Source organism: Macaca nemestrina, chromosome 1 (genome assembly GCF_043159975.1).
Source record: "Macaca nemestrina isolate mMacNem1 chromosome 1, mMacNem.hap1, whole genome shotgun sequence".
Classification (NCBI taxonomy): Eukaryota; Metazoa; Chordata; class Mammalia; order Primates; family Cercopithecidae; genus Macaca; species Macaca nemestrina.
The window spans coordinates 227,996,680-228,014,486 of NC_092125.1; the positions used below are offsets into that span (position 1 = coordinate 227,996,680).

At 56.3% G+C, this 17,807-nt stretch overlaps 1 protein-coding gene across 5 annotated transcripts in view; it reads left to right on the plus strand.

Moving 5' to 3' along the window:
• LOC105479678 (chromodomain helicase DNA binding protein 5) overlaps positions 1–17,807 on the plus strand; it is an 81,695-nt gene that overhangs the window by 38,883 nt on the left and 25,005 nt on the right. For all 5 annotated transcript variants that reach the window (XM_011737801.3, XM_011737806.3, XM_071067390.1 and 2 more), the window contains 13 exons: positions 129–320; positions 406–606; positions 6,879–7,016; positions 7,106–7,227; positions 8,338–8,511; positions 8,882–9,023; positions 9,463–9,594; positions 12,433–12,550; positions 13,889–14,013; positions 15,127–15,358; positions 15,595–15,705; positions 15,986–16,158; positions 17,484–17,658. In XM_011737801.3, the coding sequence (XP_011736103.2) occupies positions 129–320; positions 406–606; positions 6,879–7,016; positions 7,106–7,227; positions 8,338–8,511; positions 8,882–9,023; positions 9,463–9,594; positions 12,433–12,550; positions 13,889–14,013; positions 15,127–15,358; positions 15,595–15,705; positions 15,986–16,158; positions 17,484–17,658 (2,035 nt within the window). The remainder of the gene's footprint in view (positions 1–128; positions 321–405; positions 607–6,878; positions 7,017–7,105; positions 7,228–8,337; positions 8,512–8,881; positions 9,024–9,462; positions 9,595–12,432; positions 12,551–13,888; positions 14,014–15,126; positions 15,359–15,594; positions 15,706–15,985; positions 16,159–17,483; positions 17,659–17,807) is intronic.

Consider the following 17,807-nt stretch of genomic DNA (forward strand, 5'->3'; position numbering starts at 1 on the left):
GAGTTACGGAGACAGACAGGAGAGGGAAGAGTGTTCCAGGCAGAAGGAATTGCATGTGCAAAGGTCTGTAGTGTGGACTCTGGTGGCCCAGGATCTGGGGCGTGTCTGAACCGCTGCCTCCCCTGCAGCCTACGGTCAAGTTCGACAAGCAGCCGTGGTACATCGACTCCACAGGCGGCACGCTGCACCCGTACCAGCTGGAGGGCCTCAACTGGCTGCGCTTCTCCTGGGCGCAGGGCACTGACACCATCCTGGCCGATGAGATGGGTCTGGGCAAGACGGTGCAGACCATCGTGTTCCTCTACTCCCTCTACAAGGAGGTGGGCAGGCGGGGCAGGTGGCCAGGAGGGGTGGCCGGTCCTGGCCGAGGGCAGCTGGTCTCACGGCATTGTCCCCTTTCTTCAGGGCCACTCCAAGGGGCCCTACCTGGTTAGTGCGCCCCTCTCCACCATCATCAACTGGGAACGCGAGTTTGAGATGTGGGCACCCGACTTCTATGTGGTCACCTACACGGGGGACAAGGAGAGCCGCTCGGTGATCCGGGAGAACGAGTTTTCCTTTGAGGACAATGCCATTCGGAGTGGGAAGAAGGTGTTCCGTATGAAGGTGAGGGCTCGCCATCCTTGGAAGGACGGTAGGAAGACCCTGGGTCTGGTTCAGGGACCACAGGTGCCCTGTCCTCCTTCGGGGTCCCTCAGCCTGGGAGGGCTACCGAGGCTGGCAGACTCCGAAGGACTTGTCCTAGAGGCTGAGTTACCGCCATGTCAGTTTTCTGGGGCTCCTGTTAACAAAGTGTCACAGACGGGGTGGCTTCAAACAGCAGAGATGTAGTCAGTCACAGTTCTGGAGGCTGGAGGTTGGAAATCAAGGGGAGGGCAGGGCGGCGTGCCTCTGAAGGCTCTAGGGGAGAATCCTCCCTTCCTCCTTCCAGCCTCCTGGTGGCGGCAGGAGTTCACTGGCCTGCAGCCGTCAAGTCAGTTTCTGCCTCTGTTAGCACATGGGGTTTTCCCCTTTGTGTCTGTTTCTCATCCTATAAAGACATCATTCATACTGGATTTAGGGCCCACCCTAATCTAATATGATCTCATCTTAGCTACTTATTTTATTTATTTATTTTTTTGAGACACTGTATCACCCAGGCTGGAGTGCAGTGGGGTGATCTCGACTGACTGCAACCTCCCTTTCCTGGGTTGAAGTGGTTCTCCCACCTCAGCCCCATGAGTAGTAGCTGGGACTCCAGGAGTGCGCCATCACGGTCGGCTAATTTTGTATTTTTTGGTGGAGACGGGTTTCACCATGTTGGCCAGGCTAGTCTTGAGCTCCTGAGCTCAAGTGATCTGCCCTTCTCGGCCTCCCAAAGTGCTGGGATTACAGGAGTGAGCCACTGTGCCTGGCCCCAGCTAATTATTATTATTATTATTATGAGACGGAGTCTCATTCTGCCGCTCAGGCTGGAGTGCAGTATGGCACGATCTCAGCTCGCTGCAACCTCTGCCTCCGAGTTCAAGCAATTCCCATGCCTCAGCCTCCAGAGTAGCTTGGATTGCAGGCATATGCCACAATGCCCAGCGAATTTTTTGTATTTTAGTAGAGACGGGGTTTCACCATGTTGCCCAGGCTGGTCTCGAACTCCTAAGCTCAGGCAATCTGCCTGCCTTGGCCTCCCAAATTGTTAAGATTACAAGTGCGAGCCACCATGCTCAGCCTATTATTATTATTATTATTATTATTATTTTGAGACAGGGTCTCACTCTGTCACCCAGGCTAGAGTGCCGTGATGTGATCATAGCTCACTGCAGCCTTGACCTCCAGGAGCTGGGACTACAGGGACACACCACCACACCCAGCTAACTTTTACATTTTTTGTAGAGATGGGGTCTCCCTTATGTTGCTCAGGCTGGTCTGGTACTCCTGGGCTCAAGCGATCCTCCTGCCTCAGCCTCGCAAAGCATGGGGATTATAGGCGTTGAGCCACCATGCCCAGACAACTAATTATGTCTGCAAAGACCCTATTTCCAAAAGAGCTTCTGGGTGGACATGAACGCTGGGGGGGACACTATTCAATGCAGTGCACCAGCTGTGTGACTTTGGGCAAGTCACATGGCCTCTCTGGGCCTCAGTGTTTTCTCAGCAAAATGGAGTTAACAGACACACACCCCACAGAGTCAAGTGAGTTAATAATCACGAGGTCTCATGGTGCCGTGAACCCTACGAGGTCTTGTTAAAGCACAGTCTCTGACCCAGCAGTGCTGGGGTGGGGCCCGAGCCTCTGCATTTCATTTTTTCTTCTCTTTTTTTTTTTTTTGAGACGGAGTTTCACTCTCGTTGCCCAGGCTGGAGTGCAATGGCACAATCTTGGCTCACCACAACCTCCGCCTCCCAGGTTCAAGCAATTCTCCTGCCTCAGCCTCCCTGGTAGCTGGGATTATAGGCATGTGCCACCATGCCCAGCTAATTTTGTATTTTTAGTAGAGACGGGGTTTCTCCATGTTGGTCAGGCTGGTCTCGAACTCCCGACCTCAGGTGATCCACCCGCCTCGGCCTCCCAAAGTGCTGGGATTATAGGCATGAGCCACCACGCCCGGCATTTTTTTTTTTTTTTTTTTTTTTTGAGACAGAGTCTTGCTCTGTTGCCCAGGCTGGAGCGCAGTGGCCGGATCTCGGCTCACTGCAAGCTCCGCCTCCTGGGTTTACGCCATTCTCCTGCCTCAGCCTCCCGAGTAGCTGGGACTACAGGCGCCCGCCACCTCGCCCGGCTAGTTTTTTGTATTTTTTAGTAGAGACGGGGTTTCACTGTGTTAGCCAGGATGGTCTCGATCTCCTGACCTCGTGATCCGCCCGTCTCGGCCTCCCAAAGTGCTGGGATTACAGGCTTGAGCCACCGCGCCCGGCCTTTTTTTTTTTTTTTTTGAGACCGAGTCTCGCTGTGTCGCCCAGGCTGGAGTGCAGTGGCGCGATCTCGGCTTACTGCAAGCTCCGTCTCCCGGGTTCACGCCATTCTCCCGCCTCAGCCTCCGAGTAGCTGGGACTACAGGCGCCCGCCACCACACCCGGCTAGTTTTTTGTATTTTTAGTAGAGACGGGGTTTCACCATGTTAGCCAGGATGGTCTCGATCTCCTGACCTTGTGATCCACCCGCCTCGGCCTCCCAAAGTGCTGGGATTACAGGCTTGAGCCACCGTGCCGGGCCTGCATTTCTTTTTCTTTTTCTTTTTCTTTTTTTTGAGATGGAGTCTCACTCCGTCACCAGGCTGGAGTGCAGTGGTGCGATCTCGGCTCACTGCAACCTCTGCCTCCCAGGTTCAAGCGATTCACCTGCCTCAGCCTCCCGAGTAGCTGGGACTACAGGTGCATCCCACCACACTCAGCCGCTTTTTGTATTTTTAGTAGAGACCGGGTTTCACATGTTGGCCAGGATGGTCTTGATCTCTTGACCTCATGATCTGCCTGCCTCAGCCTCCCAAAGTGCTGGGATTACAGGTGTGAGCTACCACGCCCGGCCCAGCCTCTGCATCTGTAAACACTCTCCACATTGAGGAGTGAGGACTTGCAGCCATTGGCCCCTAGAAAATGTCAGTGCTACAGCCTTGTTGGCTGGTGGATCCTCCCACATGCCCTCCGAGTCCCTTATGTCAGCCTCCTCCACTGTCTGCTGGCAGCTGTGGCTCTTAGAGATGCTCATAAACTGTTGAATGAGTGAATGAATCAATGATCCCACAGGTGACTTTGTAGATGGATGAGCCCCTGGTCATTAGACACAAAAAGAACCTCCCCTGAGCCATGCTGGGACCCTGCTGTGTGCCAGGCACTTTGCTGATTTGGCTCTTCTATTATATTTACTGTTTAATTATTTTATTGTTAAAAGTTGTGGTAAAATACACATAATGTAAAACTTACCATCCTAACCATTTTTAAGAGTACAGTTCAGCTGGGCATGGTGGTGTGCACCTGTGGTCCTAGCTACTTGGGAGGCTGAGGCAGGAGGATTGCCTGAGCCCAGGAGTTCGAGGCTGGAGTGCGCCATGATTGTGTCTGTGAACAGCTGTTGCACTCTTTCGTGGACAACATAGTGAGACTCTGTCTCTTAAAAAATACCAAAAAACAAAAAACAGCCAGGCACGGTGGCTCACGCCTGTGATCCCAGCACTTTGGGAGGCCAAGGCGGATGGATCACCTGTTTGGTCAGGAGTTGAGACTAGCCTGGCCAACACGGTGAAACCCCATCTCTACTAAAAATACAAAAATTAGCCAGGCATGCTGGTGCACACCTGTAATCCCAGCTACTCAGGAGGCTGAAGCAGGAGAATTGCTTGAACCTGGGAGGCAGAGGTTGCAGTGAGCCGAGGTCGCGCCATTGCACTCCATCCTGGGCGACAAGAGCTAAATTCTATCTCAACAACAGCAACAACCAACCAAAAAAAAAAAAAAAAAAAAACCAGTTCAATAGTGTTAAGTACATTCACATTGTTATGCAACCAATCTCCAGCACTCTTTTCACCTTGTAGGAAGGAAACTGTGTCCCCATTAAACATGAACATCCCCACCACCTCCAGCCTCCGGCAGCCACCAGTTTACTGTCTGTCTGCACGAGGTTCACTACTCTGGGTACTCCATATAAGTAGAATTGGGAAGCATCTGTCGTTTTGCGACTGGCTCATTTCACTGAGCAGAATGTCCTTGAGGTTCATGCATGTTGTAGCACGGGTCAGAATTTCCTTCCAAGGCTGGAGAACATCCCATCACGTGGATAGACCACGTTTTGTTGATCTGTTCATCTGGTGATGGGCACTTGAGTTGCTTCTGGCTTTTAGTGATCGTCTAGGAATATGGGTGTGCAAATACCCCTTTGGGTCCCCGCTGTCACTTCTTTTGGGTATACCCCCAGAAGTGGAACTGCTGGATCATATGGTAATTCTATTTTTGATTTTTTGAGGAACAGACTTAGCTCTTTGAGTTCTCATAGCATTCTTCACCTAGATAGGCGAGGAGACCGAGGCTAAAAGATTGTGTGTAAACCCAGGTGCCATGTGTGGGCAAAGCCTGTGCTGCACAGCATCCTTGGCCCTCTCTGCTCTATCACAGGCATGTGGGCTGCTGGGAGAGGCAGGTTTGGTGCAGGACAGGACAGGCCTGCTTCACTGGGTGGGGGGGGGCCCAATGCAAAATGAAAATGCAGGGCTCGCAGGCAAACAGCTTTTTGCTTTCTTCTGTGGTCTCTCTGTCAACATGCCAAGGTATTTTACATTTGTTTTCTTTTTTTCTTTTTTTTTTTTGAGACGGAGTCTCACGCTGTTGCCCAGGCTGGAGTGCAGTGGCGCGATCTCGGCTCACTGCAAGCTCCGCCTCCTGGGTTCACACCATTCTCCTGCCTCAGCCTCCTGAGTAGCTGGGACTACAGGCGCCCGCCACCGCGCCCGGCTAATTTTTTGTATTTTTAGTAGAGACGGGGTTTCACTGTGGTCTCGATCTCCTGACCTTGTGATCCGCCCACCTCGGCCTCCCAAAGTGCTGGGATTACAGGCTTGAGCCACCGCGCCCGGCCCTTCTTTTTTTTCTTTTGGAGACAGAGTCTCACTCTGTCACCCAGGCTAGAGTGCAGTGGTGTGATCTCGACTCACTGCAACCTCTGCCTCCTGGGTTCAAGTGATTCTCCTGCCTAAATTTGCATTTTAAAGTCGTGTTCCTTCAGGTGTGGGGATCCTCACCGGGAGAGTGCAGACCCTCACAGGCACCAGGCTCTGTCCTGGAACTTGGTGCATAAACCGTGTGCCTGGCTTCCCCTCCCCACCAGCACCCAGGCCCAGGCCCCCACCAGGGGGAGTAGGGGGACAGCGGTCACCAGGCAGGGGCAGGGGAGCAGGGGAATGAGAACCTGTCCCAGGGAGGCTCCACGTCTCCAGCATACACTCCACTGTCCCCTGGGATATTTGTTACAAAACACAAATTCAACAATAATTTGAAATTAATAATTTCAAATCAGCAACCTCAGGGCATTAAACCCCAAGTGCAGGGTCCGTTTCTCTGTTCATGTCTTGGCTCTGCCATTTATTAGCCACAGGGACCTAGGAGAGTGCTCCAGCCTGAGGCCCCGTGAGCTTTAAATGGGGATAAAAGGCCAGGTGCGGTGACTCATGCCTGTATTCCCAGTACATTGGGAGACTGAGGCAGGAGAATTGCTTGAGGTCAGGAGTTTGAAACCAGCCTGGTTAACATAGTGAGATCTCCTCTCTCCAAAAACCAAAAATAACGCTGGGGGCAGTGGGGGATAAAGGACACAGTTGAGCTCATGTTTTGTTCGGATGAGGTGAGAGTGGATAGGAAGTAATAAGCCCGGAGCCAGGGCTGGTTGAGGTGGCTCATGCCTGTAATCCCAACGCTTTGGGAGGTCGAGGCGGGCAGTTCACTTGAGTTCAGAAGTTTGAGACCAGCTTCGGCAACATGGTGAAACCCTGTCTCTACAAAAATGCAAAAATTAGCTGGGTGTGGTAATGCGTGCCTGCGGTCCCAGCTACCTGGGAGGCTGAGGTGGGAGGATTGCTGGAGCCACCTCACCTGGGAGGTGGAGGTTGCAGTGAGCTGTGATCGTGCCACTGCACTCCAGGCTGGGGGATGAGAGTAAGACCCTGTCTCACTGGTGTTGTTACGAGTGGAGGCCGTTTCTTCTCGTTCACACCACCCTCAGGGCTGTGCTCTGGGCCTCAGTTGATGCCCCTCTGCTTGGTGGCCAGCATCTGCCCCTCTGGTGCTAGGCTGGCCGGCCCAGAGCTCCCTGGAGCCTTTGTGTGTTCCTGTGCACACCTCCTTGGCTCTTTGTCTCCTGGGACTGTGATCCGCTCTGCTCCCAGCTGTCTCCTCCCCAATGCCCCTCTTTTCTCCAGAAAGAAGTGCAGATCAAATTCCATGTGCTGCTCACCTCCTATGAGCTCATCACCATCGACCAGGCCATCCTGGGCTCCATTGAGTGGGCCTGCCTGGTGGTAGATGAGGCCCACCGCCTCAAGAACAACCAGTCCAAGGTAGGTGGCGCCGGCCGCCAGACCCCAGAGCTGCCCAGGGCGAGGGGCCGCCCAGAGCCCCCTGATGGGCCCCCCTCTCCTCCCCTCAGTTTTTTAGGGTCTTAAACAGCTACAAGATTGATTATAAGCTGCTGCTGACGGGGACTCCCCTGCAGAACAACCTGGAGGAGCTGTTCCATCTCCTCAACTTCCTCACTCCAGAGAGGTTCAAGTGAGTCACCTGGGTCCGGCCAGGGAGGTGGTGGTGGGGCTGAGGTGGTCCCAGTGAAGACAGATCAGTAGCCCATCCTGGCTGTGAGACCTGCTCAGCCGTTCCTTCCTCATCAGTAAAAAGGGAGTGTTAGCGACGTCCCCGCTTTGACCTCCCGCAGAAGCAGGGTGTTGGGGTGGGTGGCGTGGGTACACGGGAGTGTTTGGTAAATATCAACCGCTGCTAATTCCACGACTCTTCCTTAGCTCTGCCCTAGACCACCCAGGGCTCCTCCTGGACTACTGTCCCTGCCTGCACTCCCCTGGCAGGTTCCTTTCCCTCTGCTGAGACCCCAGTGACTCACATGGGCAACCGTGGTGGAGGCAGAGGCAAGCTCCCAGGTGGCCGGAACCCACTGCCCCAGCCTCCTCATCTTCACCTACCTCCACTTGCCTGCTCAGAATGGGGCGTTCAGGGTGCAGAGTGTCGATTGTGGAATCAGGAGATGTAGTTTTTTTTTTTTTTTAAGAAACAGTCTCACTCTTGTCGCCCAGGCCAGAGTGCAGTGGCTTGATTTCAGTTCACTGCAACCTCCACCTCCTGGGTTCAAGCTATTCTCCTGACTCAGCCTCCCGAGTAGCTAGGATTACAGGCATGTGTCACCATGCCCAACTAATTTTTGTGTATTTTTGATAGAGATGGGGTTTCACCATATTGGCCAGGCTGGTCTTGAACTCCCAACCTCAGGTGATCCGCCCGTCTCGGCCTCCCAAAGTGTTGGGATTACAGGCGTGAGCCACCAGGAGATGTAGATTTGAGGGCAGGTTTTGGCAAAGCTGGACTGTATCAACTTGGGCACTCATCAGACTCAGTTTCCTCATCTATTATCTGGGTAATAGAGAGCTCCTGTCCTGGACGGTTTTGAGGATGGAAAGGTGTCCAGTGTGGCTGAGGAAAAGAGGGCTGTGATGTGTAGAGGTGACAAGGCTTAGAAATTGAGATGATACCTGGGGCAATGCCAGGGCTCCCTGGTTCACCAGCCAGCCAGCCTACATGGGCTGGGCGCTCTGCACCCTGCCTCCCCTGCCCCGGTCCTCTGCTCCTGGCTGTTATCCCAGCTTTTTGTTGCAGCAACCTGGAGGGCTTCCTGGAGGAGTTTGCTGACATCTCCAAGGAAGACCAGATCAAGAAGCTACATGACCTGCTGGGGCCGCACATGCTCAGGCGGCTCAAGGCTGACGTGTTCAAGAACATGCCAGCCAAGACCGAGCTCATCGTCCGGGTGGAGCTGAGTCAGATGCAGAAGTGAGTGGTGGGCTGAGCCCGGAGCAGCCTGTGCGCGCCCTTTCCCCTGGGCTGCTCTCCTGGGTCGCTTCCCAGGTGGGTGGAGGGCTCTTCAGTCTCACTGAGGCCTGGGCTCGTGCTTTGCATACACTTTCTTCGTGGGGCCTCTTCTCAGGTTTTAGTGACCAGCATTTGGGCCACCTGAGTGCTAGCAGTGTCCCCCAGTCACTTACAGGGGGACTCCAGGCTGGTGGCTTCACCTCTTGGGGGTCCCTTGGGTCTCTCTGTAAATGGGTGCTTGGCCACCAGCTTCCAGCCCCACTGCAGAGCAGAGAGAGCCCTCTCGGAGGTGGGTCTGACCCAGCCTGCCTTTCCTCGTGCCCTGCTGCAGGAAGTACTACAAGTTCATCCTCACGCGGAACTTTGAGGCGCTGAACTCCAAGGGGGGCGGGAACCAAGTATCGCTGCTCAATATCATGATGGACCTGAAGAAGTGCTGCAACCACCCCTACCTCTTCCCTGTGGCTGCTGTGGTAGGTTTCCCTGGCCATCATGGCAGCTTCTCTATGGCTGCCGTGGTAGGTGCCTGTGGCCGCCATAGTGGGTGCCTGTGGCTGCTGTGGTAGGTTCCCCTGGCCATTGTGGCGATGCTGTCATGGTAGGTTTCCCTGGCCATCATGGAAGGTTGCCTGTGGCCACTCTGGTAGGTGCTGGGGAACTTAACGTGGAACCCGCTGCTGTGGTAGGGCTGGCACAGCTGTGAGCCCTGCCTGGGAACAGGGGGCCTGGAGCCAGGGCCATGGGACCCACGGTCTGCCCCGCACTGTGGAGCCTGGCTCGGGTGTGGGCCTTATGTTCAGCAGGCAGACAGGCCATCACCCCATTGCTCGGCACTTGCCTGTTCCCTGCGGCCCCTTTGGTGCAGTCAGAGAGGGGAGCCCGCCAACGCCCCACCTCCTGCTGTGTCTGCAGGAGGCCCCTGTCTTGCCCAATGGCTCCTACGATGGAAGCTCCCTGGTGAAGTCTTCAGGGAAGCTCATGCTGCTGCAGAAGATGCTGAAGAAACTGCGGGACGAGGGGCACCGTGTGCTCATCTTCTCCCAGGTGCGCTGCCCCTGCCCAGCCCCGCCGCAGCTCCACACCCCACAGAGAGCATCCTGCCCTGATGCTTGGGGGCACAAACTTGCTGGCACCCTTCAGGACCCAGTGCCGTTCCCATGGGGGTCACGTGACTGTGTGTCAGGGGTCACGCTCCCGTGCTCTGGCATGATGCAGCTGAGGAGCTCAGAGCACAGTTGCCATAAAGAGCAGCATCTACCCGCACCTGCCCTTCTGGTCTGCATGTCCAGGCTGGTAGACAGCCCCCTCGTCCCCTGCAGCTTGGTTTCTCGTTAAGGTGGGGCCTTGGGGTACGGTTGGGAGGAACTTCTCTCTCCAATAGGCCCTGAGGGGCTACTGGCACCTGGCTTGTTGGCTTGGAGGCAGGGCTGCCGGCTCAGGTGTGTTCATTTCTTTCTGCATCCCTTTGTTTGCGTCTGTCATAGTCAGGCTCTGTGCTGGCACATGGGTGCAGGGACCAGTGATCTAGTCCCTGTCCTCAAGCTGCTCAGTCTACTGTGGGAGACAGCTCAAGGGACAGGTACCTGACCCTGTGGTCAGCTCTGTGTTGGAGGCCACAGTGATGATCCTACAGGGTCATGGGGCTAAAAATGCTCCTCTTCTGGGCTGACTGAGCCAGGCCCCTTGCTCAAACCCAGAGTCTGGGCTATGGCTCCTTGTGCACAAACATCAACTGGAAGCAGCGTCCGCCGCCTGCAGCCCCAGGTCACCCTGCTGGGCTGCTTCAGCGCGAAGAATACTGGAAAGCAGGGCAAGTTTGAGACCAGCGGCCGAGTCGAGGAGTGGCTAGAGTGGAGATGGATCCACACCCCCCAGTACCTCGGTACGAACACGAGACGCAAGTCTGGTCAGAGGCCTTGAGATACCCAATAATGGGAACCACACAGCTTCCAGAAATGTGCACGTGGGGCAAGCGGCAGAGACGGGACCCTCCTGCCCAAAATGAGCCTATGAACCCCAATTCCAAACCCATACAAAAGTGAATGCCGAGACATCCCCCAAAGCAATAAATAGAATCCAAGTAAGAAAATAGGGGCTGGGGCCGGGCGCGGTGGCTCATGCCTGTAATCCCAGCACTTTGGGAGGCCGAGACGGGCGGATCACGAGGTCAGGAGATCGAGACCATCCTGGCTGACACGGTGAAACCCCGTCTCTACTAAAAATACAAAAAAAAAAAAAAAAAAAAAAAAAAATTAGCTGGGTGCGGTAGCAGGCACCTGTAGTCCCAGCTACATGGGAGGCTGAGGCAGGAGAATGGCGTGAATCCGGGAGGCGGAGCTTGCAGTGAGCAGAGATCCGACCACTGCACTCCAGCCTGGGTGACAGAGCGAGACTCTGTCTCAAAAAAAAAAAAAAAAAGAAAATAGGGGCTGAGTGCAGTGGCTCACCCTGTAATCCCAGCGACTTGGGAGGTTGAGGCAGGAGGATTGCTTGAGCCCAGGAGTTGAAGGTTGCAGTGAGCTATGATCTTGTCACTTCAGTCCAGTCTGAGGGACAGAGCAAGACCCTGTCTCTTGAGAGAGAGAGAGAGAGAGAATAGGATAGCCTGAAAAGACTTTATGTAGACGTGTTTAGTATCCTCAAAAATGATGAAGTAATTGACACCCTAAAATAAAGAAGAAATTAAGCAAAAGCAGGAAGAACTGAAATAGGAACAACTGGATAGAAACATGCATGAAATTGAGATAAAACATTTCAACAGACTGGACAGACTCTGAACACTGTTGAAGAGAACTTATTGATGAATTGGAACCTGGTGCTGAGGCATTTCCCCAGAATGCAGTGTACAGAGACAAAGATAAAACAGAGAGAACATGGAAGACACCTTGAGATGCTCCAACAATCATCCAATTGGAGTTGCAGAAAAAAGAGAAAAAATGGTGAAGAAGCTGGATTTGTTGAGAGTTTGCAGACCTGGAGAGAGATGTGAGGTCTCAGATCTGGAGTGCATTCTGGAGTACCAAGCAAGATAAATATAAATAAATGAACCCTTAGACACTTTAGAACCCCTAGGTACTTTAGACCTAGTACCTACAAAGTAAGGGCAACCAGATGGTTCTCCGTCATCTTAACAACAACAGGTGGCAGGGACCGTGGCAAAATCTCCAGTGCACTGAGGGAAAATGTGTGCTGATAGTTTTACATCCAGCTAAACTCTCTCTCTCTCGAGAATAAGGGGAATTACACGGGGTCATGGGAGCTTAGAAGGGACTGCCTTTCTTTTCTCATGGGGAGGAGTGAAATCAGGGAAGACATCACAGAGGTGATGTTTGTGTTCCCTAGGCAGGAGGGGGGTGGGTATTCCAGAAAGAGAGTCAGGTAGTTTGGAATGGCTGGGGGCTGTGAAGGAGCACTAGTCCAGCAGAGCCTCGAATACAGGGCGAGAAGATGGAACTTCATTCTGTGTGGTGGGAGCAGGGGAGGCTCGTGTCAGAGCCCTGATTTAGGCAAGTGGCTGCGGGGCTGGGCAGGAGGATGGATTAGCTCCGCGGATTTAGGCAAGTGGCTGCGGGGCTGGGCAGGAGGATGGATTAGCTCCGCGGATTTAGGCAAGTGGCTGCGGGGCTGGGCAGGAGGATGGATTAGCTCCGCGGATTTAGGCAAGTGGCTGTGGGGCTGGGCAGGAGGATGGATTAGCTCCGCGGGGTGAAGTTGGAAGCTTCCTTCTTCCCCAGAGTCCTGCGTTGGGCCTGCCTGGGACCCTGCTGAGTCCCCACCTAGCAGGCGGCTCTCTCCCTCCCCTGGCTGTGGCAGGGTCCCTGCCCATGGCCCATGGGGCCCCTTGCTCCTTGGCAGTTCCTCACGTGCCCGTCTCACCTGCAGATGACCAAGATGCTGGACCTCCTGGAGGACTTCCTGGAGTACGAAGGCTACAAGTATGAGAGGATTGATGGTGGCATCACCGGGGGCCTCCGACAGGAGGCGATCGACAGATTCAACGGTAACCCCATCCCGCCCAAGGGTTCTGATTGAGACCCCTTTTTGGCCTCTTCTCCCAGGCCTGCTTCTTAGCCAGGCCACCCAGCCAATGGTGTGTAAGCAGAGCCACGAACAGCTGAAGACAGCAGGCCAGTCCCAGGCCTCGGCAGCTTCCCCTGAGCTTCCAGTGTTAAAAGGATTCCTCCCATGGAATCGGAGTTCTGAGGGGCCCAGCAGATAATACCTGCTGAGAATGGAGTTAGACAATGAGAAAGGCAGACGGGGGCCTCTAATATTGACACCAGGTAAGGCCCAGTTACAAGTGGTGTTGGACAGAGCCTGCCGTATGGCAAATGGTGGCAGGAGATACAGAGATGCATGTGCTACCTGGGGCCACTTCCAGAGGCAGGAGAGAGTGAAACGGCCGGGCCACACACGATCAGGTTCTTCCCCCAGAGTCACCCATGCTCGGTGTTCCCTGGCTGGGAAGGAGAGACGAGGGCAGAGGCGAGGAGGGTCTTGCCAGTGGAGCTTCTCCTGTAGCAAAGGAAACTTCTAGAGTGGGAAGCAGTCAGCTGCACGCTTCAGTAGCTAGTTTGCAGCAAATAGTAACAAGCTTTGTTTCCCTGGGGCATCAGCCCTTAGAAAGGGGCTGGGCCATGCTCTCCAAACGCCCGAAGCAGTGATTCCTTTTGCACACTCGTGCCAGAGAGCCAGGAGGAATAGCAAGTTCAGAGTTTCCGGGTCTAGACGTGGCCCAGCCACATGTGGAAGCAGGAGTGGCTGAAGCCCTGGGTGTGCCGGGGGCCTGTTTGCAGCTCCAGTGGGGGCTGTGGTCAGTCCCAGGTCACTGCAGGGCCCCGAGAGGCTGAGAACCTGCCATCCTGTGACAGGGTTGCCCAGTGGGGTGGGACCCCAGGCCCTGGAGCTGTGCCCCTGAGTTTTCCCGGGCTGCCCTGGCAGCATCGGTGGGCTAAGGGAAGCCAGGGGTGGGAAGCTGGGGGGACATGGAGGACTGAGCTTTCTGGGCTCTGCTTGTACTTTGCTGGTGGCTTGCACTTTGTTTTTTGCTCATCTGGGCTTTGAAAATTGACCTCCTCGTTCCAGTGACCTCCCACTGGGCCAGGGCTCAGAGCACGCTGGGGGCTAAGTGGGCTTGGGCAGGCCTCCCCTCTGGCTCCCCTGAGTGCAGCTATGGCCACGTGTCTCTGATGGAGTCTCCGGCTTTGTCCTTCTCTGCCAGGGACCTGTTGCTGCAGTTCCTTCCCTCTGTTCTCCCCACCTCCTTTCTGCCACACCCGTCTCCCCGCCCAAGGTACACCCCCACAAACACCCCCATCTGCTGGCCTCTCTTTTTCAGCCCCCGGGGCCCAGCAATTCTGCTTCCTCCTTTCAACCCGGGCAGGTGGCCTGGGCATCAACCTGGCCACAGCCGACACTGTCATCATCTACGACTCGGACTGGAACCCGCACAATGACATCCAGGTCTGTGCCGCTGCCACCCGTCACCCTCCCAGGGGGCCTCTCATCCCGGGCCTCAGGCAGGTTCTGTCCTTCATGCCCTCCTGGCCATGGCCCCCTCACCTACCCTGCTGCTGTGGGCCTCCGTCCCCTATGGAGTCTCGGCCCCAAGACGGGCCCTGGGAGTGAGTGGAAGCTCATCCCTCCAGCTCCGTCCTTGTCCAGAGGAGGAAGCAGGCTTGGAGAGGGCAGGGAGAAGGCAGGGGAAGTGTCCCGGGGCACACAGCAGTTCGTCGGGGCCTCTGATCTGGTCTTTCCCATGCTCAGGACCAAGGAGGGAGGCAGGAAGAGGGAGCCCTGGGACCCAGAGGGGCACCCATTTTGGAGGGGGCGGGGAGCAGAGAGTGGGGCCTGTGGGAGGTGAGTAGGGGAGGATGAGATAGTGCAGGGGGCAGATGGGGCTGATAAGGAAGGATGGAAGGGCTGCGGGGGGAGGGGCTATGGGAATAGAGCCACCCTCGTGTCCCTGGCCACCCCTCTCGGGCACTGGGACACACACATCGAACGCTTACAAATGTAGGGGAACACATACAAATTGATGTCTCTCATTCACGAGTGTGTGCGCCCATGCACACAGATACACACGGCCACACCCAGGCCACCTCATGCAGGGCTGCACAGAGGCGATTCCTTGCATGATATTGGGCAGACTCAGCTCCTTGCTGCCCTCAGAAGGTGGCTGCGCGCCTCCAGCACATGGTCTTGTGGTCCCGTTAGTGGTTTGCTCACAGGGAAATGCAGCCTCCTCCTACCTCCCCATGGCCCCCATGAAGCTCTGTGTAGCTTCAGTTACACTCAGCACACTGGCCGTGTCATCCCTCCCACACTCTTGCACACCTGCAGTCCTGCCTGCTTCCACTGGCTGGCAGTTTTTCCACTCCAAACCCAGCCTGGCACCCAGGCTCGTGGGAGGCTCCGCAGTCAGGGAGGGAGCCCAGCTGCAGGGGTGCACGCACCACATGCCTTTGCCTACACAGTCATGCACCCCATTCCATGCTCCTGAGCTCATTGGTGTGAACCCTTCCATTGCCTGGAGCCCTGGGTGAGCCACGGGTGCTGAGGTGCAGGTCTCCCCAGGCCTTCAGCCGCGCCCACCGCATCGGCCAGAACAAGAAGGTGATGATCTACCGCTTCGTGACTCGGGCCTCAGTGGAGGAGCGCATTACGCAGGTGGCCAAGCGCAAGATGATGCTCACCCACCTGGTGGTGCGACCTGGTCTCGGCTCCAAGTCGGGGTCCATGACCAAGCAGGAGCTGGATGACATCCTCAAGTTCGGCACAGAGGAGCTCTTCAAAGACGACGTGGAGGGTGGGCCTCTGTTCCAAGGGAGCATGGCGGGGCCTGGGGTGGTCCCACTGAGACACCCATCCAGGGCTTGCTGGGGTCCCTGCCCGCTCCAATACACAGCCTCTCTCCTGCACCCCCAACCTGTGTCTCCTGGCCAGGACAGCCCAGGGTGGTGTCTGCCCGTCAACCCTGCAGCCGTCTGTGCTCCTGCAGCCGTCTGTGCTCCTGCACCAGTGCTCTCCTCCTCTGTCTGACAGGCATGATGTCTCAGGGCCAGAGGCCGGTCACACCCATCCCTGATGTCCAGTCCTCCAAAGGGGGGAACTTGGCTGCCAGTGCAAAGAAGAAGCACGGTAGCACCCCACCAGGTAGGGGTCAACCCAGCCTAGTCTCAGCTCCTCCTGCGGCCAGGTGGCTGCTCCTGCAGAGGAGGGGTTCCTCGACCCGCCCTCATTTGAGTGTCCTGGGACTGCCGGGTGGACGGGGAGCGGAGCTGTGACAGCGCGGTTTCCTCTGTCTGGTCACCACGCCTCTCAGCTGCAGCCCCTGGTGGGGATGGGAAGGGCCATTGTTCGGAGTCTGTTCCCAGGTCCCCGGGGCTGGATCAGGGCAGTCTTTGTCCCCACACTGCACTTGCCTGCTCCCCAGGTGACAACAAGGACGTGGAGGACAGCAGTGTGATCCACTATGACGATGCAGCCATCTCCAAGCTGCTGGACCGGAACCAGGATGCTACAGACGACACGGAGCTACAGAACATGAACGAGTACCTGAGCTCCTTCAAGGTGGCGCAGTACGTGGTGCGCGAGGAGGACGGCGTGGTAAGGTCCCAGCCTGCCCTCCTTCCGCAGCCCCGCCCTCCACTGTGCCCACGCCTTCCACTGTGACCCCGCCCTCCTGCCACAGCCAGCCCCCCAAGCTGTGACCCCGCCCTCCAGCCGCAGCCCCGCCCTCCCTGCTATGACCCCGCACTCCAGCCTCAGCGCCCCCTCCAGCCGCAGCCCTGCCCTCCCTGCTGTGACCCCACACTCCAGCGTGTGCTCCGCTCTCCAGCCACGTGCTCAGCCGTCCCCGCAGGGGCCCTGTCGCCCCACCCGTGGGCTCAGGACTAGGCATAGCAGTGAGGGAAGGGACGGAGGCAGTGTTGAGGGCAGTACAACTACATGGACTGGCCACTGCCCTTGCACACATCAGCCGCCTGCTCCGTGGCATCATCCCGGGTCCAGTCCAGCTTCCCCACTCTCTGAAGTGCAAGCTGATCTGCCACCCCGTTGCACAGAGCCCTGTGCCCAGAGTCTGGTTTCAGTCCCTACCCGGCTGCACCCTCCCAGCCCTTCCTCAGGGCCTGCATCTCAGCCCTGCACCTGGACTGCCAACATTCCAGAACGCCCTACACTTTTTTTTTTTTCCTGAAATGGAGTCTCGCTCTGTCGCCCAGGCTGGAGTGCAGTGGCACAATATCGGCTCACTGCAACCAACGCCTCCCAGGTTTAAGTGATTCTCGTGCCTCAGCCTCACAAGTAGCTGGGATTACTGGTGTGCACCACCACAACCGTCTAATTTTTGTGTTTTTAGTAGAGACAGGACTTCGCCATGTTGGCCAGGCTGGTGTCGAACTCCTGACCTCAGGTGATCCACCTGCCTCGGCCTCCCAAAGTTCTGGGATTACAGGAATGAGCCACCATGCCTGGTCTGCCCCACGCTTTTCTCCCTTCTCCACCAGGCAAAGCCCATCTGTCCCCAAGGGGCTCCTTGTGGGTCTGTCCTGGGGGCCTTTCCTTTTCCTCCTCTGCTCCCCAGCCCTCTGCAGACCCAGTGAGCCCATGACCTTTCCCTTTGAAACCAGCAGCCTCCTGAGGGCAGGCACGGGAGCTTATTCAACTCAGTACCCCTGTCCTTGGCCCGAGGCCAGGAAATACTTGCTTTGTGAATGGATGAATGAATAAATGATTGACTGGATAGGGGCAGGGAGAGGAAGGTCAGCTAGGGCTGGGGTGATCAGAGAAGGCTTCCTGGAGTAGGCAGGCCATCCCATTAATCCTTGAGCCCCAAGCGGGCAAAGGGCAGGTCAGGTGGAGGCAGCCTGAGGCTTCCGGGAGGGCAGAGATGGCCGCTCCTATGGAGCCTGTGGTGCTGGCTTCCCCAGGAGGAGGTGGAGCGGGAAATCATCAAGCAGGAGGAGAATGTGGACCCCGACTACTGGGAGAAGCTGCTGCGGCACCACTACGAGCAGCAGCAGGAGGACCTGGCCCGCAACCTGGGCAAGGGCAAGCGCATCCGCAAGCAGGTCAACTACAATGACGCCTCCCAGGAGGACCAGGGTGCGTGCCCGGACGGAGGGACTGGTGCCCCTCGCCCAGAGGTGGAGGGTAGGGCAGGATTCTGTCAGGGCATCCCTGTGCAGAACCCCCGGGAGGTGCGGGACGGGAGAGCTGGGCGAGTGTGGCAGGAGGGATGGTGCCCCATACCC